The sequence below is a fragment of the Homalodisca vitripennis genome, chromosome X (genome assembly GCF_021130785.1).
Source record: "Homalodisca vitripennis isolate AUS2020 chromosome X, UT_GWSS_2.1, whole genome shotgun sequence".
In the NCBI taxonomy this organism is placed as follows: domain Eukaryota; kingdom Metazoa; phylum Arthropoda; class Insecta; order Hemiptera; family Cicadellidae; genus Homalodisca; species Homalodisca vitripennis.
The window spans coordinates 8584656-8612049 of record NC_060215.1 but is presented as its reverse complement, the minus strand read 5'-3'; the positions used below and the strand labels follow the sequence as shown (position 1 = coordinate 8612049).

Sequence of the window (27394 nt, the reverse complement as noted above, 5' to 3'; positions counted from 1 at the left end):
GCTGGCGTGGTCTAAAACGTTAATATTGAAGTCACCTATAATAATAAACTTCAATAATTTAGAATGGAAAAAATTTAGGAGGGTCTCGAATTAAAAAAAAAATGTACTACACCCGTTTGGGGATCTGTACAAGCCAACTACTATTATGTTTCCCAGGAAATTTAGTCCGAGTTTTATTCCAGCCACTTCAAAGTTTAGATCTCAGCTGTAATCAGCGTTGAATGGCTGGAAAGTCAATTGGGATTTGACAAAAATTGCCACGCCACCCCCTATAAATTGCATTCAGTGAAAATTACTGGCCAATTCGTAATTGCTGATACTGAACATTGCCACAATATCTGCCGTGAAGCCATGCTCATTAACAACAAATATGTCTGGATGCAGCTCTTCTGCCATGAGAACAAGCTTGTCAATTGTATTAGTGGCAGACTGTTCGTTCTGGTGCACAACGGAAAATTATTTAATTGAATTTAGAATGTTGTTAATTTGTTTAGAATTTTATTGTGATTTCTTAAATTTGTCACTGCCCGGTCCTGATATAGCTATGTTGGATTCACAGAGTCCAGAGCTGGGCAGTGTTTTCCCAAGGAAGAAGGACCGGATTTCGTACCGATGAGCCAATTTTAACCGCCTCCGCAAATGACTCGTACGGCAGCTTGTAGGGCAGCATGTGAGGCCCAGTAGCGACCGGCCGTCCCAAGGCGGAGAGCGGCGGCGCAGAAGGATACTCCGCGGGTTGTGTTGGTGACGGCTCGGCGGAGGGAAGCAGGATGCGGCGAGGGCGTTACACGAATGAAGCGGTTCGCTTCCTGCAAACACTCAACCAACAGCTCCGCCAGCAGATGCTTGCTGTCTGGTCTCAAGTGCATACCGTGACGCGTGAACGCACTTCTGCCGATGCGGTTAAGTCCAAAACCCCTGCTCCACAGTACCGGGCAAACAATTCTTCGATGTAATATTTTACCAACAATTAAAGCCAGGTGATCGGCATACGATAGAACGCTGATCTGCATGCCATGCAGGTCGGCTTATGCAGGTCCTCCAGCACCGACGATCGACGAGACCCTCCAGGCTGGAGGAAATCGCCCAGCCGTTAGGCAGGCATTGAAAACAGCGGCCAGAACGTGCCAAGAAGGGTCTCGACGCCGCCACACACCGTACCTGATCCCATCAGGACAAAGGGCTGTCATTGAAGTCATCTTTAAGAGGGCAGTCACCTCCAAGGGTGTGATTGGGTTAAGGAGTGAGGGCTGAGCGGCAGCGGGATAGAGCACGCAGTTGTCAACAGGCGGTGTCCCCACACAACCGTCCTTCGAAGAATAGGACTCGACGAAGTGAGGAGTGAACTCACGCTCCTGTATATTGCAAAATGGGGACGCCGCCGCCTACTGAATTTCCCGGATATCTCTCCTCGGCGTCCTGCGGTAGAGCCGCTGGAGTCTCGTAGCTTCCCACGCATTCAGTCGGCGAGCAGAGCAGCACCACGAGGTCGGTCAGCAGCCCCAGCTCGAGGACAGCCAGCAGCAGGATGGTCAGCGGCACGATGGTGGGTCGGCGCAGCAGTCACAGACGTCACCAGATTGTCCAAGGTGCGGATGAAAGTATCCTAGCCCATGCCTGGAGAGAACCTGGCAGCCCACTCATTCTGCCAAGGGCGCTCGATATCCCGGCGATGAAGGAATCGAGCAGGAGACGCCGGAATGGGATTAGACGCAGGAGAAGCAGGCTCAGGGGTCAAGCCTGGGAGAGCATGCGCAGATGGCGACAGTGACGCTGGCAACTGCAATGTCCTGGCCCCGCACCTGTACATGAGGCAGAGTCAGTTTTTCGTCCGCCACAGGTCGATGACGCAGGACATTCCGTGCTATGGCAGAGCGGAGTGAGCAGGGAGGGGGGGCAGGAGATGCACTGGACGAACTTGAACTGGGAGACCGGGCAGAAGAAGGTCGTGCAGTGGTGACAAGGTGAATGATTTTCTCTTGCAGGCATTATATGAAGATTTGTAAATGCTCAATTTGCCGTCAGGAAGAAAAAGGTTATCCCTGCATGTGACTCGGTGAAGTGGGTTTTGACATGCTTCAACGTGTAGCGTTGCTGCCGTCAAAAGAATTCTTGATCGCAGCACATGAAGGACATCTCCCAACCTCTCTGTGGTCTTGATTAAGGTGCCGCTTCATCCCTTCCCTCTTTTGGATACACTGGACCTCAGACTCCAGGCATAACGGGCATTGAAATCTCTGCGCGAGGGGGTGAGCGCAGAACAGAGTTCGCTACTCCATTAGGGCAGAGAGTTTCACACGGTGTTTCGCCTATTGCAGCAGGAAGAGCAGCAGCAGGGGTATCATGTGGCGCAGACGGGGGGGGGGGGGGTTTAGCGAACCCCCAACATTGAATACCTCCTTGACTCGGCACCTTATTAGAGAGGGTAGGTGCGTCACGCCAACACCAACTTTACTTGCTATCCGTAAGGCTGCTCACCACCTCCGGTATCACCGTGGATAGGTCGAGCCATGAAGTACACCGGAAGTGCCCTCGTTCATGAGTAGATCTACACTGAATTTAGTGGTAAATTTGGTTTGGCTAAGACCAAGCTACACTTGGATCTTAGGCAAAAGGCCGAGAAACGATGAAAAGATTTTAAGAAGATTTCATTGTTCATCAATATTTATTTTAATAAGTAAAGACAAAACAAAGAATATACTTACAATGTTAACGGTGTTCCAAGAAATAGCATTCACTATTCTGTGTTTACTTTCTTGATATGAGAACGTCCAAAGTTCTTTCATGATGTAATGGAATCCAGTGGCAATTTCTGTAGAAAGTAATAAATATTTTGATAGATTTGCTTTAACAGTTTTCACTTCCCCTAACTAAATATACTGTATATTACCAATATTATTCAGGATTTCTGAGTAGAATTTAATAAATTCCACTCAGAACTCCTAATAATTAATTTCCTAATAATAATTTCCTAATAATTTCTTCTATCATCTAATAGAAATTAAATAATTCTATTTATTTGATTTTATTCTATTTCGGAAAAAATTGTAAAATTCAGCTTTTGATTATTTGGATGAAAATAGTTATTATTTGAAATTTTTCTTTCTTCATCCTAATCAAGTTTAGAATAGGACACCACTAGAACTACCTTACCATTACTTATGGTATGGTAATATGAAGCTATGTACTTCATAGCTTCATATTATTTTTAAAGCTTAATACTTTCTCTACTAAAATATACATATTTTGAGTTTACTCCTTGGTTTTGTAAAAGAAACATGGAAAGACAGTCGCCGGAAATAACTACTTCTTATAATGGGCTGTGAACATATATCTTGAAAAGTACGTTTGCTAATTCTTACATTGTTATTTTTTTATTTAAAAATAATATGAGACATTCAATTATTTAACATATTTAACAAGTTGCATTTTTGACAACATATTTAACAAACAATATTTTTGTTTATGTTTTTCATATTTCATATATATTAAAAATGGTAACTGACTTCTAAATATTTAAATAATAAATAAGCATACATTTTATTTATTAAGTTTGTATTAGTTTATATAATGTGGTCAGTATCATTTTCTCTAGAATCTCGTATTTCCGAAATAATTACTTCATTGTCATTGTCATTATATTCTAAAAATGAAATCATGGGTTTATAATAACTGAAATAAGAAATAGAATTCTCACATGACTTGAGATTAGTGCCCTAATTCTTCATCATGGATCTTGCAGAGGGTGGTCCCTACCCCCAATTTTACCCATCCAGAATATCCTGTCACTCCGAAAGCAGCGCAAAGTCCTTATAAGACTAGGTGCAATTTCTAAGATAGAAGAAAGAGATAAAGTTTTGTCATAACCAAGTAAAAGATACTAAAATGAAAGGTGATATTGTAAAAAATGAACATATTGTTTTATGTACAATTAGAAGTGATACACACAAATGGGTTGGTGATGATCTTATTTCGATGTATTTTAATTGAATGTCAAAAAGTGTAATTGCAAGTCAATGTCTCGTTATTTGATCCTCCTGTGATACATTCCCTTCAGTTAGGTTCTGTTGAAATTTTCATTAACACTCTAAATAAGACAGCCATTTCTGATCATAAATTGAAGGCCATTGCTCCATTGTCTGGTCCTCATGTGATACATTCCCTTCAGTTAGGTTCTGGTGAAATTTCCATTAACACTCTAAATAAGACAGTCTTCTCTGATCATAAATTGAAGGCCATTGCTCCATTGTCAGGTCCTCATGTGATACATTCCCTTCAGTTACGTTCTGGTGAAATTTTCATTAACACTCTATATAAGACAGTCTTCTCTGATCATAAATTAAAGGCCAATGATTCATTGTTTGGTCCTCATGTGATACATTCCCTTCAGTTACGTTCTGGTGAAATTTCCATTAACACTCTAAATAAGACAGTCTTCTCTGATCATAAATTAAAGGCCAATGATTCATTGTTTGGTCCTCATGTGATACATTCCCTTCAGTTACGTTCTGGTGAAATTTTCATTAACACTCTAAATAAGACAGCCTTCTCTGATCATAAATTGAAAGCCATTGCTCCATTGTCTGGTCCTCATGTGATACATTCCCTTCAGTTAGGTTCTGGTGAAATTTCCATTAACACTCAAAATAAGACAGTCTTCTCTGATCATAAATTGAAGGCCATTGCTCCATTGTCTGGTCCTCATGTGATACATTCCCTTCAGTTAGGTTCTGGTGAAATTTTCATTAACACTCTAAATAAGACAGCCTTCTCTGATCATAAATTGAAGGCCATTGCTCCATTGTCTGGTCCTCATGTGATACATTCCCTTCAGTTATGTTCTGGTGAAATTTCCATTAACACTCTAAATAAGACAGTCTTCTCTGATCATAAATTGAAGGCCATTGCTTCATTGTCTGGTCCTCATGTGATACATTCCCTTCAGTTATGTTCTGGTGAAATTTTCATTAACACTCCATATAAGACAGTCTTCTCTGATTATAAATTGAAGGCCATTGCTTCATTGTCTGGTCCTCATGTGATACATTCCCTTCAGTTATGTTCTGGTGAAATTTTCATTAACACTCCAAATAAGACAGTCTTCTCTGATTATAAATTGAAGGCCATTGCTTCATTGTTTGGTCCTCGTGTGATACATTCCTTTCAGTTATGTTCTGGTGAAATTTTCATTAACACTCTAAATAAGACAGTCTTCTCTGATTATAAATTGAAGGCCATTGCTTCATTGTCTGGTCCTCATGTGATACATTCCCTTCAGTTAGGTTCTGGTGAAATTTTCATTAACACTCTATATAAGACAGTCTTCTCTTATCATAAATTGAAGGCCAATGTCTCATTGTTTGGTCCTCATGTGATACATTCCCTTCAGTTAGGTTCTGGTGAAATTTTCATTAACAATCTATATAAGACAGTCTTCTCTTATCATAAATTGAAGGCCAATGTCTCATTGTTTGGTCCTCATGTGATACATTCCCTTCAGTTAGGTTCTGGTGAAATTTTCATTAACACTCTATATAAGACAGTCTTCTCTTATCATAAATTGAAGGCCAATGTCTCATTGTTTGGTCCTCATGTGATACATTCCCTTCAGTTAGGTTCTGGTGAAATTTTCATTAACACTCTATATAAGACAGTCTTCTCTTATCATAAATTGAAGGCCAATGTCTCATTGTTTGGTCCTCATGTGATACATTCCCTTCAGTTAGGTTCTGGTGAAATTTTCATTAACACTTTTCTCTGAACATATTTTTTTGTATTAATAGTACGAAGTAAACTGTGGTTCTCACGGGACTTTATTAGTTCTGGATCTTGTAAGAAAGTAAGCCTATTATTTTGATTCACTAATACGATGTAATAAATCTGATATCACCGAAATAACTTTGAATGTGGTTTAAACGCAAATTTGAATGCTAAATATACTGTAAATTATTACTGTGATCTCGATGTGTGTGTGTCTAATGGTAGATAGTACACAAGTAGTAATAGAATCTGTGATATTTGGCATGTAAAACTGATATTAGATATGTCTATAACACATACGTTTGTAAAAATCTTTGATGAGAGTATAAAGCCTGTAGAACATCCTACGGAACATAACGTTGCCACTGAATCGTGAGCCTCAGAAAAATACAGCAGTGTTCCTTGAACTGTGGCGAAAAAAGTTAAATTTCTCCTTTCAAAATAGTTCAACACAAAGAATCTTCTTGACACATTGTAAAAAATAATAAAAAAACTCTTAGTGCACGAGTGGTCATAGCGTCGATTTGATAGTAAACTTCCTTAATAAGTGTAAAACATGTGAGGTGCTAATAATAGCAAAAAAATATACTTTCTGATTTTAAATCTGGTATAATTGCATATACAATAATTATACCAAAAACCTTATTCGAGTGTATTGAATGTTAACTATTACTAATGTAAGGAATTTATTTATGGCAAGAGATTTGATCTGAATAATAAAATTCTTATTTTCTGTTTCCCTTGTGCCTTTTTTATATTTCGTGTCATGTATATTTCTCACCTTGAGAGTCTGGTTGAGTGCCCATAAAGGCTATTTGCTGGCAATGGAAGGAATTAGAAGCTAGAAGACGTTCAGCCACTGTCGCCGCATACTGGAACTCTGGTAACTTCATCACCTTGTTCGCTTGGATGTTGGCTTTGCGGGAAGCTATGATCGGTTGGAGCTCATTTGAAACACTTATTGAGCTCAGGTCTAAATGAAAAAAAAAAGAAATGAAATGGCTTAATGTACTTGTGTTATAATATTGTTATACTGTATACTAATACTATCTTTGTAAGAAGTATATTATTGTAAGTTTGCTACCTAATATACCGGGTGTCTTAAAAGTCCCAATACCCCTTCTTAACCTTCTTACGAATAGAGATGAAGAGTAGTACAGTTAGCTTGGGAGTAAGTAAAACATTTTAAAAGAACACCACATTTTAAAAGAAGAAGAATGTTTCGTTGTTATTTCGTATCTAATAAAAATGGCTCGGTCAAGTGAAGATAAAATAAAGATGATATTGTTTTATGGCGAAGCTGGGAAATGTTCATGAAGCAGTTTGTTTATTCGATGCTGCCTACCCGGATGGACCAGAAGACGGAGGGAATACATTAGGCATTTAGTTAACAAATTCTCAACAACTTTCAGTGTCAAAGATGCTCCACGATCAGGGCGCTGTACCATTACGATAGAAGAGGTTCAAATTCAAGTTTTAGAAAATTACACCACAAACCCCTTATGACTCAGTGAGTTCCACTGCACTTGATGTTGGAGGAAGCAGGACGATAGGAATGCGCTTGACCACCAAACTGTTCTTTCTCAAAATATGAGTTTGGCGTACATGTCATTTTTGCAGTTACCAACTGAATTTAATGTCTAAAGTTCAGTATGTACCTATGAAATATTACTATAAGACATTCTGATTTTCTCATATTTTGAAAATGAATCAAAATATTATTGTGATGCCATGTAGAGATTGGATTTCGTTATATTATATTATGGTATTTTGTGATTGTTTTAAATGACCTTTTTTGGAAGAACGGATGTAAAACTGACATGTATAAACTGTTAAAAATATAAACAATACATTATTAATAAGTAAATAGTACACTTACATACCTGAAGTTATAGATTGTCTCTGTAGAGAGCTGGATACCTGTAGAGACACCTCGGCTCCATAAACCTCAATATCCAAATCTTCATAATCGAGTTCTGCAAATACAATGAAAGGAATGACATAAATGTTAAAAAAATGTAAAAATTATCCAAAGATAACCGGTTTTGGAAGCTAGTCCCCACAAAAACACTGAATATACCACTATTCATATCTAGTTCATGACTTTAAAATTGTATAATTGTTTGTTTATTTAATAGAAAAAGCTGAAGACGCGTCTCTCTCCACTTTAACTTATAAGAGACATTCGGAGTGAATGGATAGGTACAGTATTGATCAAGAATAATACGCTATTTCAGAAATTTCATTGTTGTGATCATTGTTACCAATACATAAGAACTAATTCATCGCATCTATAATGAAACTCGGCAAATACTTTCGGATATGTTAATAAACTTTAAAACACCGCCATTTTGGATAGAGTAAACGATTTGTAGTCCGGTTTACAGCATTGTGTTTTAATAAAACAAACCTATAATCTGACCTATACTCTAATTTAAGGTTTTCTTTTTACTCCTTATGGGCCATTCTCTTGATGAGGTAAAAATCTGACAATCGCATAAAAATTAGATTTTTATGGGTAATATTTATATAAAAAGTCTCATTGCTTTACAAGAAATGGTTTATAAATTATTAATCCGATCCGGGACTTTTCAAACACACTGTATGTTTATTTTCATGACATTACCTCAATCATGTACATATATAAAGTAAGAAAAGTGACAGCACATAGATTGAAGTCTATAATAACTCATTGGCACCAAAGGTTTCGGGTTTTATGCGATGTTTCATAGACGTATATTATAAAGTTAATGTTTAGTAGCGGTAAGTGGTGGTGAAGGATGTTCCATAGACGTATATTATACAGTGGTAATGTTTAGTAGCGGTAAGTGGTGGTGAAGGATGTTCCATAGACGTATATTATACAGTGGTAATGTTTAGTAGCGGTAAGTGGTGGTGAAGGATGTTCCATAGACGTATATTATACAGTGGTAATGTTTAGTAGCGGTAAGTGGTGGTGAAGGATGTTCCATAGACGTATATTATACAGTGGTAATGTTAAATAGCGGTAAGTGGAGATGAAATATGTTCCATACACATATATTATAAAGTAGTAATGTTTAGTAGCGGTAAGTGGCGGTGAAGGATGTTCCATAGACGTATATAATGTTTTATAAATTATTTTGGAAAACGGGTTAAACAAGACTATAAATATAGAATTAAAAAAACAAGTATATGTCCTTTTATTGCTATTATTTAATTTTCTCTAATTATTTAATTTTCAGTGAATTCAATAATATTTGGTTAGTTAAAATACTGGAATAAATATAATTTTATAATAACAAATGTAACCTACAATGATTGTTTATCATTGAAGTTCTTTAATCCACACAAATGGTCATCCTCTTCTGAGCCACTGTCACTTCTGTCTGTATTCGAACCATCTTCAACTGATATAATAAAGGATTCTATAATGTTGTCAATCTGGGGTACAATAGCTGCAAAGTCCTTTTAGATTTTCTCCACGTGCATGCAGTTTACTGACCACTCTTCTGCGCCCATACTTGGTACTTGTCTTCTCAGAGAGCTTTAGCTTGAGATATAGATATGATGTATTCCTTTTAGCTACATAACCTCTGACTTCGACACAAATTAACTCAATGGATTGAGGTCTAGGTGGTAGGGAAGAAGTCGTAAGATTTCAAGATCCTCCAACTGAACAGTTTCGTCCAAGACGTATCGGGCATGTCTTGGTTTATATAGCTGCACAAGTTTGTATAGTTCAAGTAAAAACATATCGTCGCTGAATGGCACAATGTACAGTGTGTTACCAGACCTGCAAACACACACTCACAGCGGTATAACTGTGAACGATGGGGGGTGAGGATGACATCTTTATGAAAGTAGGTGTAGACCAGTTCAATCATAATAAATAATGGCCAAGCTGTAAACATATCAGCCTCCCGAAATGGCCAAGTAGATGAATAATGTGTTTGTTTATCAAGCGCTGCCTTAATTATTGTTTTTTTATAACATAAAACGGTTCTAATATAGTTTGGTAAGCCCTTCCCCGATAGCGAAGCGATAATACCATGTTGTAAAACGGATTGCACATAAGCTTAGTACACTGTTTTTATCTCACTATAATTTTAATTTAGCCTGACCGATAAAATATGTACATTAATTTACTTAGTTTGGACTTTATACAATTAACAGGATATTCTCATATGATTTTGAATCAATAATTATACCCAGATATTTGTAGATAATTATACACAAAATGAGAATATGCTCTCAGACGGCTGTCAAACTTTACATTTTTAATATTATTAGCATTTGACCTATTCCGGCAGAGTGATCCCGTACTCCAGCTTGACAGAGAAGTTCGGAAAATGCGTAGTAATAAACCTCATTTGGTCCAACTTGACAGGGAAGTTTGGAAATGCGTAGTAATAACCCTCCTTTGGTCCAGCTTGACAGGGACATTCGGAAAATGTGTAGTGATAACCCTCATTTGGTCCAGCTTGACAGGGAAGTTCGGAAAATGTGTAGTGATAACCCTCATTTGGTCCAGCTTGACAGGGAAGTTCGGAAAATGTGTAGTGATAACCCTCATTTGGTCTAGCTTGACAGGGAAGTTCGGAAAATGTGTAGTAATAACCCTCATTTGGTCCAGCTTGACAGGGAAGTTCGGAAAACGTGTAGTAATAACCCTCATTTGGCCCAGCTTGACAGGGACGTTCGGAAAATGTGTAGTAATAACCCTAATTTGGTCCAGCTTGACAGGGAAGTTCGGAAAACGTGTAGTAATAACCCTCATTTGGTCCAGCTTGACAGGGACGTTCGGAAAATGTGTAGTAATAACCCTAATTTGGTCCAGCTTGACAGGGAAGTTCGGAAAACGTGTAGTAATAACCCTCATTTGGTCCAGCTTGACAGGGAAGTTCGGAAAATGTGTAGTAATAACCCTCATTTGGTCTAACTTGACAGGGAAGTTCGGAAAATGTGTAGTAATAACCCTGATTTGGTCCAGCTTGACCGGGAAGTTCGGAAAATGTGTAGTAATAACCCTCATTTGGTCCAGCTTGACCGGGAAGTTCGGAAAATGTGTAGTAATAACCCTCATTTGGTCTAGCTTGACAGGGAAGTTCGAAAAATGTGTAGTAATAACCCTCATTTGGTCCAGCTTGACAGGGAAGTTCGAAAAATGTGTAGTAATAACCCTCATTTAGTCCAGCTTGACAGGGAAGTTCGGAAAATGTGTAGTAATAACCCTCATTTAGTCTAGCTTGACAGGGAAGTTCGGAAAATGTGTAGTAATAACCCTCATTTGGTCTAGCTTGACAGGGAAGTTCGGAAAATGTGTAGTAATAACCCTCATTTGGTCCAGCTTGACATGGAAGTTCGAAAAATGTGTAGTAATCACCCTCATTTGGTCTAGCTTGACAGGGAAGTTCGGAAAATGTGTAGTAATCATAGGACCTCATTTGGTCCTCCTATGGACATTGATTGAATCAGTAAATATATGAAATCCTCCTCTATCGAGGAAGCTCAAAATATAACTAACGCAATGTATTGCTAAGCCATTTTTGATTATATATTTTCCTTTCTATAGCCTATTAAATGGATATAAATGTCTTAAACCATACTTACATTAAAATATATGTAACAATCATAGGTAACTTTATTTTAAAACTATATAAATGAAGTCATAGAGACTCAAAGAAAGGTACAACACTATATTTTCTAGAATTCTCTGATATTATTAAAATGAATTACAATGTAAAGAGGAAAGGATATGCTTTATTAGTTTAAGACTTAAACTTACTCTGTATAGTTCTCACAACAGTTAGATTACCTGCTTCTTCATCTTCGTAAGAGAGTCGTCGATATGTGTCGTACAGGTCCCATTCAGAAGCGAACACACAGCTTGTCTGAACAAATAAAACATGTTTGTACTTTACAACAGTTACATTTCACAGATATTTCACTTATGATTAATTACATTTCGAAAATACACTTAGTTTTATCAGTAAATATTACATAAACATTATTCCTAAAAAAAGTATTTTACTGTTTTAGAAAGCAAAAACCCTATATAGAAATTTCTAATTCCTAATTTATGTTTGATTGTGATATATAGAACATTATAACGCAGGAAAGTATACTTATCTGTATGAATTTATAACTGTTTACTATACTTTTTACAGATAATATGTAAAAGGGCAATTTCAAAATGTTAATAAAAAGTTTTTATTTTTACTGGGATGTATTTCTTTAAAAAAGCCTTTTTATTTATAACTGATATTATAGTTGAAGTTCTAATTTCAAATACTAATACAGTGAACTGAAATTTAAATACAAAGAAACAATAATATAAAGTGTACACTTAGTGATTTTATAAACATTTTAAATGCTCAAAGTATTACATTGTAAGTCCTTTCCTAAAAAATAAATCATAACATTCACTTTTATTTTAAATTACAATTAATCTTAAATTCATATATTTTTAAATTACACTGTTTAAAAAATACTAGACATGAATTTTTTATTTTATTTATTTTTCTTTAATGTAATAGTAATAATTGAATAGATTAATTAGTGAATAGTGTAATTATTGTTGAAAATATATTTTTAACGCAAAATCCTGTGAAGATATTTAAAAATCTAATTTATAAATTCTAGTACTATTGAATGATATTCGTACTAGTATAGCTAGGTTAGGGTATGTTTGTAGCTTAGGTTAGGTCAGATTTGGTTACGTTAGGTTAGGATAGTGATCAAAGATAATAAACGTAAATGTCAAAATACAAAAATACAGAAATTTAGGTAGTTGCATTGTAATTCTTACTTAGTAAAGTAATTTACAAGTAATTGTAAACTTACCGACATTTCAATCGGAGCAGTCTGAGACATTTTCTTTTTGTTGACAGGATTAAATGTCTGAACAGCTGTTGGCAGTCTGTATCTCCTTGTCCTTATGCCTTGTTCAGTCTGAGCCTACAGACAACACATTTTAAGCATAAACTCAATGTAAATCTACTTAAAGAATGAATGCTAAATTTTATGTGTAATTGACATACTTTATAATATACACGATGTACATCACTTTTGCTGGATTATTAAACCAACTCTCGATTTTTCTGTGGTTTCTGATGAATTGTAACGTAAAATGTGGATTTGTTTCATAAAAAACTTGATTGTATAAAATTAAGATTTACTGTAAGTAATAAAAAAGTATATTATTATTTGCTCGATTGTTGATTGTTATTCATAATGACATAAATAAGAACTTTCTTTTTTGGACTATTAAATTGGGCGATTAAATTAATAAACCGTTTATATAAATGTTCCTCTGGCCAGACTAAAGTTTTTATAGGGGTATAAAAAGTATCCAAAAGGTTTAAGGAAGTAAAAGAGTAAAGTAAAGACGTCTTACTCTATCAGGGGAAGTCAGGGCTAAAAAGCCCTCTCTAACACTTAACCTGGTGACCAATGTCTTAAAGGTGGCTTCCGGAAAAAAATGAAAGAGCCCCCCCCTGAACATTTAGAACATTTTGTTCTTAGAAGGGCAGTTTAAGGGTAATTTTACTTTAGTAACATTTTCTTGTTTGAAAATATCATAGAGGCAAAGATTTGAAAGAAATGTAACAAACTTGACAGAATTATTGTTTTTAAATTATTAGTTAAAATGTTTATTATGAATACTAAAATGGATATAAAGACAGAGAAACTTATACAAATTTTGTTTAAGAGAATCTTTTGTGTTTTTAAATGTAAAGTAATACATTTGGCCCTAAAGTAACATATAACATAATAGTGGAATCAGGTGTCATAAATGCTTTTTAATATATATTTTAAACAGTAAACAAATTTACTAAACAAGAGTTTACAACATTGCTAATTTTAATTCATTAATAATTGTAAGTACATTTATTTACCGGTTTTGTAATCTGAAACGCTACAGTAATAGGTGTATTTGTTTTGATAAAGTAAAAACTGCAAGAGTCCCGATGGTTAAACCATTGCCAGTTAATCCCTTTGTTCATCAAATAATAAATAATTGCCAATAATCAATTTTTTACTTTTTTTTTAAGTAATCATTATTATTTGTATGTCAATTTTGTCAATTTTGTGGAAAGTCTAATAAGTAATTATTTTTTAAGAAAGTATTTGAATTAAAATGTATATATACATTCCAAACAAAATTAAAAATAATTTTACCAAAATATTCTTGTGAAAAATGTAGTAGAAATATTGGTAAATCTATAAATATGTTGTATAAAGGGACCTCCTCAAATTGGTTTCATCTGAAATGCGCAGACTTAAAACAAGAAAGGTTTAAACAAATCGGGAAACACAACACATTACGGTTTTGCAATGAATGTAACATAGTTAACCCGAGTTACAGTGAAGAGCAAGATGTTGAAAATGTAAATTAGAACCTCATTAAAAAAAAAGAAAATTGGAATGAAGTAGTTTGCACTGAATGAAGATATTATACTTGTCAAGGAAAAAATACAATTATTAAGATGTCATAGTTTAAGATTAAAAATCTTGGTTTCAGAAAAAGAAGATAAGAACTTCTTACTCGAAAGAAAATTAAAGAGTTCAGTGGACCAGAAGAATGTAAATAATACAAAAGAATGGCCGCTGAAAGAAAAGTCGGTCTCTCTTAAGGGATATACAAAACCCTCACAACATTTCAATAGCTCATCAAAGAAAGGATTTTGAACACAATCTAAACAAGAACACCTAAGATTTTTTTAAGGTAAAATGCATAATATAAAGCATTCGTTAAGTGAAATTGTAACTTACAATTTCTATGAAAGATTTTGTACTGATACGCATTATGAATTACGGTAATTCAATTCCGGCTGAAGTTGACTTCTTCTGCGGTGGCCTGTTGTGCTTCAGGAGGAGCATTCTGAATTGGTTTGCAGCTCGTCATGCCTGTTGATCTCGTTTTACTACTCATTCATTTTTTTAAATGAAAAAATGTTGTATTTTCTATGTTGTACATGATTAGGTTAAAAGTTATTAATTTATTAAAGCAATCATTGTCCTGTTTATATTATCTTTTGTAACTTGTTTGTATATAATGTAGCTTTCAATTTTTGCTTGTTTGTTATATGTATCAATTATTTATGTGCCCCTGTTATGCTGTAATGCTACCATTTATTTTTAGATTTATTATTGTTATGATTTACCATTCTCTAGTTTTTTAATATTTGCTAATGTAATAACCACGCAATTTTAGTTATGTAAACCTTTCTATAATTTATTAACTACTAGTTGTCATTCAAAGAAATTCTAATCTTGTCTTGTTCTAGCACTTAAGTTTGTTGTATGCATTCCACAATGTGTTTTTGTTATGTATATTGGTATTGCCGTTGAGAGAATATAGAAAAAAAAATTAAAAACAAAATGAAAAAGAAGGAGTAACGCAGAATATTGATGCTGTGAATGAATCAGTTACAGAGTAAGATATTATTACAAAAAATAAATTGTGACCACAATATTCAGAAAGCCATGGAAGAGATATTGATTGGAATATTACGAGTAATAGCACTCAAATGTCGGCTGTGGCTATAGGTTATGCAAAATCAGGAGGAAAGCGCAAAAAAGTCCTGAACATGATAAGCTTCGATAAAGAATATGGTACGAATGAAGATGTGCTATTTCTTGTGTGTGGAGCAAATGGTGTTGCAAAGTGAATCCCAAGTTGCCATTGGTAACATTACAAAAGGACTTGAAAAGCGATGTAGTTTCGGTGAACTTGCCTATTCAATACGACGTGGCTGAGTGGTGCTGTGTTAAGAGTATGAAAGCCAATGAAATCCTGTCAAGACTGTCATATAAGTATCCTAATGTGACATTAGTCGAACCCAGTACACTATAAGCACTTACGCACTAGACGTGGTTTACACTTTAGTGTTTTATTTGAGTTTCTCGTTGCCATCATGTGTACTCACAAGACCTATGTCAACATGCTAACTAACTCCGGATTTGATAACGCTTATTCAATAAGCTCATGTCTTTTGCTCACAGTATTTTATTAGTACATGTTTTGTTTATTTACGGTAAGTGTAAAAGTTTATTAGTTTAAGCGATACTTTTCTCTTAGATTGTTTTGATGATAGTAAACTAACATTTAACATTATAACATTAACGACATTTTCACCTAAAAAGATCGAACTGCCTTTATTCCGGGAGGGTGATCGCTAACCACGCCCTTTAGTTGGCACCTCAGAATTATTCAAACCACCCCCCCTCCCGCTATCAAACTAAGTCCCTGTCGATCTTTACTTTCTTCTAAGGCTCATCAGGACTTACAACATTCACAATTATGAATGCTATTTATTTATGCTTGCATTCTAAGAAGATAAATATATTAATGTTCCTTACTGATCAAATAAAACAATATAATTTACAACACACCAATGATTGGGATAATTTAATAAACTCTCTAATTCGTTTGTATTAGCTTTACAATAGCATGATGTTAACAACAGGTCATTCTCAGTACATGAAGCAATATGAGCCCGCTTATCTTTGACCTTAGAGCTTCTGAACCCAATACTGACGTCACGTCCTTTAAGAGCATAAATATTATTGAAGTAGGAGTTTTTTATTTCACTATCGTGGTATAACAGACACAGCTACATTAAAGTAGAGTAGCTAGCTAGGGCAGGATATCTATATACAGTGTGTTCCAAATGTTATGCACACTAAACGGATTTTGGAAACCATAACGTAGCGTAGCTAGCTAGGGCAGGATATCTATATACAGAAATGTTATGCACACTAAACGGATTTTGGAAACCATAACAGACACAGCTACATTAAAGTAGCGTAGCTAGCTAGGGCAGGATATCTATATACAGTGTGTTCCAAATGTTATGCACACTAAACGGATTTTGGAAACCATAACAGACACAGCTACATTAAAGTAGCGTAGCTAGCTAGGGCAGGATATCTATATACAGTGTGTTCCAAATGTTATGCACACTAAACGGATTTTGGAAACCATAACAGACACAGCTACATTAAAGTAGCGTAGCTAGCTAGGGGCAGGATATCTATATACAGTGTGTTCCAAATGTTATGCACACTAAACGGATTTTGGAAACCATAACAGACACAGCTACATTAAAGTAGCGTAGCTAGCTAGGGCAGGATATCTATATACAGTGTGTTCCAAATGTTATGCACACTAAACGGATTTTGGAAACCATAACAGACACAGCTACATTAAAGTAGCGTAGCTAGCTAGGGCAGGATATCTATATACAGTGTGTTCCAAATGTTATGCACACTAAACGGATTTTGGAAACCATAACAGACACAGCTACATTAAAGTAGCGTAGCTAGCTAGGGCAGGATATCTATATACAGTGTGTTCCAAATGTTATGCACACTAAACGGATTTTGGAAACCATAACAGACACAGCTACATTAAAGTAGCGTAGCTAGCTAGGGCAGGATATCTATATACAGTGTGTTCCAAATGTTATGCACACTAAACGGATTTTGGAAACCATAACAGACACAGCTACATTAAAGTAGCGTAGCTAGCTAGGGCAGGATATCTATATACAGTGTGTTCCAAATGTTATGCACACTAAACGGATTTTGGAAACCATAACAGACACAGCTACATTAAAGTAGCGTAGCTAGCTAGGGCAGGATATCTATATACAGTGTGTTCCAAATGTTATGCACACTAAACGGATTTTGGAAACCATAACAGACACAGCTACATTAAAGTAGCGTAGCTAGCTAGGGCAGGATATCTATATACAGTGTGTTCCAAATGTTATGCACACTAAACGGATTTTGGAAACCATAACAGACACAGCTACATTAAAGTAGCGTAGCTAGCTAGGGCAGGATATCTATATACAGTGTGTTCCAAATGTTATGCACACTAAACGGATTTTGGAAACCATAACAGACACAGCTACATTAAAGTAGCGTAGCTAGCTAGGGCAGGATATCTATATACAGTGTGTTCCAAATGTTATGCACACTAAACGGATTTTGGAAACCATAACAGACACAGCTACATTAAAGTAGCGTAGCTAGCTAGGGCAGGATATCTATATACAGTGTGTTCCAAATGTTATGCACACTAAACGGATTTTGGAAACCATAACAGACACAGCTACATTAAAGTAGCGTAGCTAGCTAGGGCAGGATATCTATATACAGTGTGTTCCAAATGTTATGCACACTAAACGGATTTTGGAAACCATAACAGACACAGCTACATTAAAGTAGCGTAGCTAGCTAGGGCAGGATATCTATATACAGTGTGTTCCAAATGTTATGCACACTAAACGGATTTTGGAAACCATAACAGACACAGCTACATTAAAGTAGCGTAGCTAGCTAGGGCAGGATATCTATATACAGTGTGTTCCAAATGTTATGCACACTAAACGGATTTTGGAAACCATAACAGACACAGCTACATTAAAGTAGCGTAGCTAGCTAGGGCAGGATATCTATATACAGTGTGTTCCAAATGTTATGCACACTAAACGGATTTTGGAAACCATAACAGACACAGCTACATTAAAGTAGCGTAGCTAGCTAGGGCAGGATATCTATATACAGTGTGTTCCAAATGTTATGCACACTAAACGGATTTTGGAAACCATAACAGACACAGCTACATTAAAGTAGCGTAGCTAGCTAGGGCAGGATATCTATATACAGTGTGTTCCAAATGTTATGCACACTAAACGGATTTTAGAAACCATAACAGACACAGCTACATTAAAGTAGCGTAGCTAGCTAGGGCAGGATATCTATATACAGTGTGTTCCAAATGTTATGCACACTAAACGGATTTTAGAAACCATAACAGACACAGCTACATTAAAGTAGCGTAGCTAGCTAGGGCAGGATATCTATATACAGTGTGTTCCAAATGTTATGCACACTAAACGGATTTTGGAAACCATAACAGACACAGCTACATTAAAGTAGCGTAGCTAGCTAGGGCAGGATATCTATATACAGTGTGTTCCAAATGTTATGCACACTAAACGGATTTTGGAAACCATAACAGACACAGCTACATTAAAGTAGCGTAGCTAGCTAGGGCAGGATATCTATATACAGTGTGTTCCAAATGTTATGCACACTAAACGGATTTTGGAAACCATAACAGATACAGCAAAGATTAAATGGACAAAATTGTGCGTAATAACAAAACCAACAAATCACTTTGGTTAAGTTAATTATTGGTTGCGTCGTTCACTCGCTGAGCTCAAAAACTGTGTTTGGAAAAAATCTTTAAACTGTCACAGTTCTCTTATTATTACTTATATTGTACTGTATACACGAAATATGTATGTAATTTGTTATAGTTTTTAAATATTATAATGAAAAATGTTTTAAGATCAGCAAGTACGGAGTGTAAGGTTCGAGATTTATTTAATGCGACGACCCATGATTTCCTTAATTAAAAGAAAGTAGATTTTTACTGATTCCGAAAATACCATATATCTTAATAATAGACATTTTGTTCTATTAGTTGGATGGTTGGTAAACATGACTGATCACCTTATATTTGTACATATTTATACATTGTCAAAAAGATGATCATAAAACCTTACAAGTTTACCAACCCTACAATTATTAGAATAAAACCATCCTTCTTATTAAACATAAGTGGAGTATTTTGTAACAGCTGATCCCAACAATACGTGTAGTGCATTATCAGGTGATAATTTGCTCTCTCTATGAAGTACATGTTTCCTTGTACTTAACTATCTCTAGTCAGAGCAGTTTTAACAATTATTTAACACGTATATAATCGTTTTAGTCTGTCCATGCCTGATATGTCTTGTTTTTATTGTGGTTCTTCAAAATACAAGCTAGCATCTTCACTGCTGGCCTACGCTAAGTGATTGTGAACAGTCATAGAGATGTATATGACGTACTGATACATCTACCACAGTCACCGTGTTAGTCAAAATGCCATCTATTCACTTTGATATGGCGCTGTTCGTCGAAGCCATTAACAGCCTCTCTATTCATATCTTGGGTCATGATTTCTTCCATTCATGTCAAACCGACGAGCGCGGCGGCGGCATAGTTGCCAAGCAGTTTTCCTTTTATTCCCTCAATTGCTGCCAAGATCGTGACATCAAAGCGTAGCAATTTATTACTCTTAAGCGTTATGTTCATGCCTTGTATCACAAAACAAATGGGAAATTTTTGCATGGATCTGTAATCCTGTAGCTACTTTGGAGATAGAATTTTGTGATACCTTTATCACTAGGATGATATGGAGACTGGTGTCCAGATCATGACTGGTTGATAACAGAGGAACAGAGGCGACACTTAGTATTAGGAACTGGATTGCTGTTGTCTACCTACCAATCTACCAATAAAGCCAAGTGGTACTTGTGCTTAGAACTCAAACTGTATCACCTATTTGGTTGCCTTTGATCGTCAGACTATTACTTTAAAGAAATATATTTGCTTGAGATACAATCTTATCCTGGAGAAGGCTACACGTCATTAGCTAATTTAACTCAACCGTTATTCATATTTAACAGAAACACAAACGTGAACCTCGGGTCTGTAATTCGTAATTGACATGAATATGGTTTGAGTAGTGCATTCAGGCACCAAATGTTTCTTTAGTAGGATTTAAGAATACAAACCAAAAGCTGAGTTTCTGTTTAGATCGTAACGCTTTATACATGAAGTTCAATTTTATTTAATGTAAAAATGTACTTACCAAATGTCTTCTAAATAAAACGGTACAACGATGTATAGAAGGATCCGACAGATTGTAACTGAAGTCTTCTCAACCAATCCAACAAAGTAATATCATCTCATGTGTTGGTGTCTTACTGAGAAATGTCACAATGCTTGTTTTCAGTTTGTCTCCAATTTGTTTACCTTTTGAAAGTTTTTCTAAATAGAGATACCACAATCACCTAGCGGTAAGAGATATAGTTTACCACCTATTCTCATACATATCAAATATATACAATATATATGTGTATATATATATACACATTGTGCCTTCCACACAGATTGGTTCAGTTCATTTAATTCTTTCTCATGAAGTGTCCAATCTTCATTCAGCCCTGGATATCCAATATTTTCCATACAGTTTAATTTTATTTTTAGTATTTTATAATTATACCACAATTTCTCTAGGGTGCCTTCTCCTCTACTTCTCCTCACACTGTAACAAAGTAGAGGAGTCTGCTCAACATTGTCAACTTCCTCTATACTCATTACACAGTCCCGGCGACTCTAGAACAGAAGTTACAGCACATTCTTCATTGAACTTAAAAAATTCTTTGTAAATAAACATTTGCACCTATTTCTTTGCCTTGGCAAATTTAACAGATCAACAAATCAAACTATGGTTTGCCATCTATACTCCTCTCTAGTCCAAAACACTTAGTGCATCGATGACACCGGTCTTCTCGACCACCTTCAATCTGTCCGCAATCACGTGATCTAAAAAGGCCGAGGTTGTCTTGCATTTGATTCCTATAGAAGTCAGTATAAAAACCTAACTTCATTGCAAGTCTTTGATGGTAAATCAATATTACAACATGTAACTACACATACACCAAGTCTAATTTACTCGACTTTAATCACGATAGTTTTATACCATCACCTAGACTCTAGAGTATATAGCTTATACGTAATACCGTTCTGGACGTGAAGGACCACACCGCCACCTGATGTTACAATAAAGCGATCCTCCAGATCATCGTGATGGTCACATAGGAGAACATCACATAAACCCTGGTATCATATAGTCAGCAGATGAGGTTCCAGGATGATCATCTTAGGTAGTTTAGTATAAGGTAATGACTTCAACAAATAAAACATCATCGGGTTGTGTAAAAGCTGGAAAGAATAATACTAATACAGGGTAATTATAAAATCCTAAGCTCTATAAATTTCTTTGATATTGTATCTGAATCCATTTTTGTTTCATGTAACCAGAAAGAACGCTTACAACAGAAGAACGTACAATACAGAAGTGTAATGACGTATGAACAGGTTCAAAAGGATTTACCCGTAAATTAAGAAAGTCAGATCCCACTAGGGTAACAGTCAGGGATTTCGTACACAAATTTAAAGGTACAGGTGATTTTGCTGATGAGAAACGTTCTGGGTGGCCGTCTATACATCTACCGGGTAGATATGTCCTTTCTGCATCTACCAGGAGACTGAGCAGTGAGCTAGGCGTTCTACAATCTAGGAAAGTCCTAAGCTGCCATTTAAAAAACGTGCATACCGCATCCAGGTTTTGCATAGGATTCAAGCTTATACGTGTACAGTCTGACAGATCATGTGTTTTGATATGATGTACGCTGTGGGTATGTGAATAGACACACTTGCAGAATTTGGGTATAACGAGCAAACGAGACACCCCCACAGTGAATTATGGATTACACGATCTGTTCCATGCGTTGCTATGTCAACTAGACCTAGTCATTGTTCAGTGTGACGATCAACTTGTTTTTATAATGAGGGCATAGTTACCTCAGAATCCTGAGTCCTGACAAAGTTGGTGCTGGGCATATGCAGGTGCCAGAAGTACTCAGACTCCTCCAAGTACAGCACGGCAGATGCTGGCTTCACTGTCGCTTCTTCCATGTCCAACTTTGCAGTCTTCAGGTTCTCTTTCACTGGAATCACAAGAAAAGATGCTAAACATTAAGTATTGTATTTAGTAATGAAAATAACGGAACAGTTATAATTAAATGAATAGGATAAAATTATAGTAACATAGATAACATTGAAAGGACTACTGGAAAAAAGGTGTTAGTTATAAGGAAAGGTAATTAGTGAGTAAAGGATCTGCAAATAATCACTCGCAACCTAAAATAATCACTCGTTGCTCTTAAAGTAATTTTTCGAGTTGTCAGTCAAATCTATGGGTGACATAAAATATGAAGTTGGTCATCAGTCAATTTTGAATTTGGAAAATATTCTTTATATTATAATCATTCACAATATAACTTCTCATAGTACAAGAAAATATATTTTTGATCAGTTCACGTAAAATTGCAGTCATTAAGAAATTTACGCAGTTTTGTAATGAGGCCTTCTACAAAATGAAATCTTCTACTAAAATTGACTGAAGATAAAATATTACATTTTTCATTACGTACATGAGTTACAGCTTCAGGAAGTAATATTTTTTAGAAAAAAATAATAAGTTTACTAAAAACATATTTCAAAATATCAAATTTTTTAAATAAAGTTTTTATTTTAAATTTATACATTGTTATGTCATATATGAATAAAAAGTTTGTTACTCCCTGAATTTATAATATGTACATACCGTAATAATTTACATATTGCCTACTTGCTTTAAAAGGCTGTCATTTCACGTGGAGCTGTAAAAATATATTTTCCCCTACTTTTCTGTATTCATAAAAGTTGTATAAGATGCTATAAATTTATCATAACGAAATATTTTACAAAGCGAAAATTGATTGCATCACAAAATTATCTGTTCATACTGTGACGAAGCCGAGCTCGAATAAATATTAAAGAGCCATGGTATGACCAGATTTTATTTCTACACACCAACAGTCGATAACTGAAATTAGAGGTGATGATATCTGTTCATACTGTGACAGCCATACTGTGGAGCCATGGTATGACCAGATTTTATTTCTACACACCAACAGTCGATAACTGAAATTAGAGGTGATGATATCTGTTCATACTGTGACAGCCATACTGTGGAGCCATGGTATGACCAGATTTTATTTCTACACACCAACAGTCGATAACTGAAATTAGAGGTGATGATATCTGTTCATACTGTGACAGCCATACTGTGGAGCCATGGTATGACCAGATTTCATTTCTACACACCAACAGTCGATAACTGAAATTAGAGGTGATGATATCTGTTCATACTGTGACAGCCATACTGTGGAGCCATGGTATGACCAGATTTTATTTCTACACACCAACAGTCGATAACTGAAATTAGAGGTGATGATATCTGTTCATACTGTGACAGCCATACTGTGGAGCCATGGTATGACCAGATTTTATTTCTACACACCAACAGTCGATAACTGAAATTAGAGGTGATGATATCTGTTCATACTGTGACAGCCATACTGTGGAGCCATGGTATGACCAGATTTCATTTCTACACACCAACAGTCGATAACTGAAATTAGAGGTGATGATATCTGTTCAAGTGCTACATGTATTTATTTATTATTTCAGCTTCACAAGGATTTCTCATTCTTAGCATGGCCAAAGGTACAACTACAGTACAATACAAGCCTGGCCGTTTGGCTTTATTATTTAATAATAATGTAAAGAGATCTCAATTAATATTATTAATACTAGTGATATCGTAAGAAACTAATTTTCTATATTCATGCGAAGTTCGGTTAAGTATATGAGACCAAAGTGCATAAACAGCATTGTATTTGCGGTAATTCAACCTTGCAATAATATATCACGTACTATAAAAATAGTTGCATTATATAGTACAGCTTAGTCTATAATTCAATAATAAGGAAGCAACTTTGATCATTGAAATATTTTGTAACTAAATAATACGATGGGGTGTTAATTTATTTATAGGATTCTTACTCTTCAGGATTAAAAAAAAAAATGTTACAGATTTTGAGGCCTGACTTGTAATTATTTTTAAATAAGGCTTCAAGAACATATAGTGATCCTAAAGTTAGAATAATATGGTTTTGAAAAATTGGTTAGCAGAATCACTATTTAAGTTGGAACATGATTTTAATACGGCAGGACCCCTCCTTACTGTATGAGTGTCACAGTGACGCCATGTGGACTGTACATTGATGACGCAGTGTGTCACATCCTTGTTATGTAATGTGTATTCCAGTTATATAGTTCTAGTTTACCTGTCTCCAGTTCCTTTAGGTAGTCCTTCTCAACAGGCTCACTAGTAACCATTGAGCTCGCTTTGAACGCCAGGGGTCCCTCCTTACTCCATTTCTTTGGAAGTTCTAATCGACTCCCTGCTTCGGTCTCATTCTCCTCATATCTGCTCTACACAAAGCAGTTCAATTAGTTACATTCTTCTTGTTTTAAACAAGGAGGATCTTTTGTGATATACAAAAATGTAGGGGGTTTTAATTAGAAATATCTGCTTTACCTGGCCTACACTTTCTAGTTGTCTTTAATTATTTTAGTGTTGGGACTAGGGATTGATTTAATTTTGCATATGTTGAGTGTTATAATTCGTTATCTGTCCCTAACTTCATAAGGTTAAATATTAATACATATTACTGGATTTTAAGATACTTGTAAATAATGCATATGTCGGAGGCAAGTCAACTACTACCGTTTTCACAGTCTACAGGTAGTAGAGAAAGTAGAAGACTCTTTCAAGAATATCTAGGATCTAGTTAGTGTTTTCAAGGACATTGAAAGACCTTTCAACAGAGTAGTAGAAGATGCTGTAAAGATGTTTTCAAATTAGTTTTAGCCTTCTTAAACAGTTGTGAAATTGGAGTAAAGCTCGGAGAGGAGACTGTCACATTTATGGCCCGGAATATGTGTTCTCAAGGGTGGGTAGTGTCTCCCCTTTTATGGGCCTTGGTGGTATGTTGTCTCTTGGCTTAAGCAGAATAAAAATGTATAAAACTATAGTGTTATGCTAGTGACTTAGCTCTTATGGTCAGGAGTAATTACAGAGATATTTTGGAGTATCTCACTCAAGATGTCCTTAACTTTTTAAGAAATTGATGGTATGGAAAGGGTCTTAATTAAACCAAAGGTCATATATGCAGGTCTTGTGTGATGGCTGAAAGTAGAACAAACTACAGCAGTGGCAAAGAATTGATTGTAATACAGTCTCAAAGTCTGTTTTAAAGTTAAGCTCATCACAAAGTGAAGACTATTATGGTTCTTTTACAAACTGTTGAAAGAAATAACTATTGTAGTTGAACCATAGACATTTTTATTCAATGTGATGTTGGTGTATGGAGTGTTTCCTCAAGGATTGAAGGTAACAAAAATTGTCTCACTAAAAAGGAGAGAAAACAAATCCTTCTAATTGTAGTCCAATCTTATTGGTACCTAAATTGAGTAAAGGTTTTAAAGCTGTGTAAAAGACCTACTTAGTCTTTTTTATGAGTATGGTTTCTTATGTAAACAACAATTTGGTTTCATTCAAAAATTAAGTACAACCAAAGCCAGTAGTAGAAAATATTTTAAATAACTTTAAACATGAACTATTATCATCTGCAACCTTAATAGTTACCTTACAAAAACGTTTCACTATCTTTTATCTATTAATTTAAAACAAATTACACAGTTATGGAGTTAGAAATAATTAATTAAAGTTAATGTTTTCATATTTTATTAATACAAAACAAATTATTGTTCTTGAAAAAAAAACAAGTACAATCTTTTTTTAATTACTACAGTTGAAGTTCTACAAGGATCTGTTTTGGGTCCATTCTTGTTTGTAGTTGTAGTAAATAAATGATTTTGCTTTCAATAAGCCATGTTAGAAGAAAATTACTCCATGAAAGCAGCTTAAGAATAGTTTAAGGGCAATGCTTTACTTGTTAACGTAAAACAGAGAATATAGTTTTTTTATTGAATATATAAATGAAGGTTCTAGAACGATGGAAGGATTGTGAAGGAAAAGATGTTTATCAGGACATTTACCACCATTCAGTGATACCAAAAAATGAGTTACACTACGTTTCGAAATTTGAAATCTCATCTATTCTTCCTGTGTACTACGGTGTTTCAGACACGATCTCTAAGCACGACGGAGTAACGCAAGATTCCACACGCTGCACTAAGAGATATAAGGCAGTTAGCTACCTTCGCTCTCAGTTTTAATATTTTAAATGCAGTTCAGCTTTTGGTATTTTATTAACTGTTTGATTTAAACGTCCGCACGGTTAATGTTGTGTATTCTACAAGGATATCAGCAATAATTGGGAATTGATTATTTTTGTGAGTATCTGACGTATGTGTTGGTGGATGGACATAACCTTGTAGTGACTAATGGAACCGAAACGACCTGCTTAGACAAATGAGGTAACCGCTGCGTGTTTGCCGTAGACACTCGAAGTACTCGCTGCGTGTTTGCCGTAGACACTCGAGGTACTCGCTGCGTGTTTGCCGTAGACACACGAGGCACTCGCTGCGTGTTTGCCGTAGACACACGAGGCACTCGCTGCGTGTTTGCCGTAGACACACGAGGCACTCGCTACGTGTTGCCGTAGACACACGAGGCACTCGCTGCGTGTTTGCCGTAGACACACGAGGCACTCGCTACACGTGTTTGCCGTAGACACACGAGGCACTCGCTGCGTGTTTGCCGTAGACACACGAGGCACTCGCTGCGTGTTTGCCGTAGACACACGAGGCACTCGCTGCGTGTTTGCCGTAGACACACGAGGCACTCGCTACACGTTTGCCGTAGACACACGAGGCACTCGCTGCGTGTTTGCCGTAGACATTTTTTTAACTAACGTTTTAGTTATTGCTGTGAAATACAACATTCTTGGTAAATTCTTTATATATTTTTAGAAAAGAATTTTAATTGACGCTGTACTGATTTTATAAAATAAAATTTATTTTACTGAATAAAATAATTTATTTAAACTTTAAGTATATGCCCGGTGCCTGTTTCTTTACCACCATGGTAATCTAGATCAAA

General features: G+C 35.7%; 1 protein-coding gene across 1 annotated transcript in view; it reads right to left on the bottom strand.

Moving 5' to 3' along the window:
- Window positions 1-12725, bottom strand: part of LOC124368649 (dynein axonemal intermediate chain 4-like) — a 60125-nt gene extending 47400 nt beyond the window's left edge. Inside the window, exons 1-5 of the mRNA XM_046825891.1 lie at window positions 12586-12725; window positions 11558-11633; window positions 7644-7736; window positions 6542-6733; window positions 2706-2812 (exon numbers count right to left, since the gene is read on the bottom strand). Of these exons, the coding sequence (XP_046681847.1) occupies window positions 2706-2812; window positions 6542-6733; window positions 7644-7736; window positions 11558-11633; window positions 12586-12615 (498 nt within the window). The 5' untranslated portion in view covers window positions 12616-12725. The remainder of the gene's footprint in view (window positions 1-2705; window positions 2813-6541; window positions 6734-7643; window positions 7737-11557; window positions 11634-12585) is intronic.
- Window positions 12726-27394: the final 14669 nt, after the last annotated feature.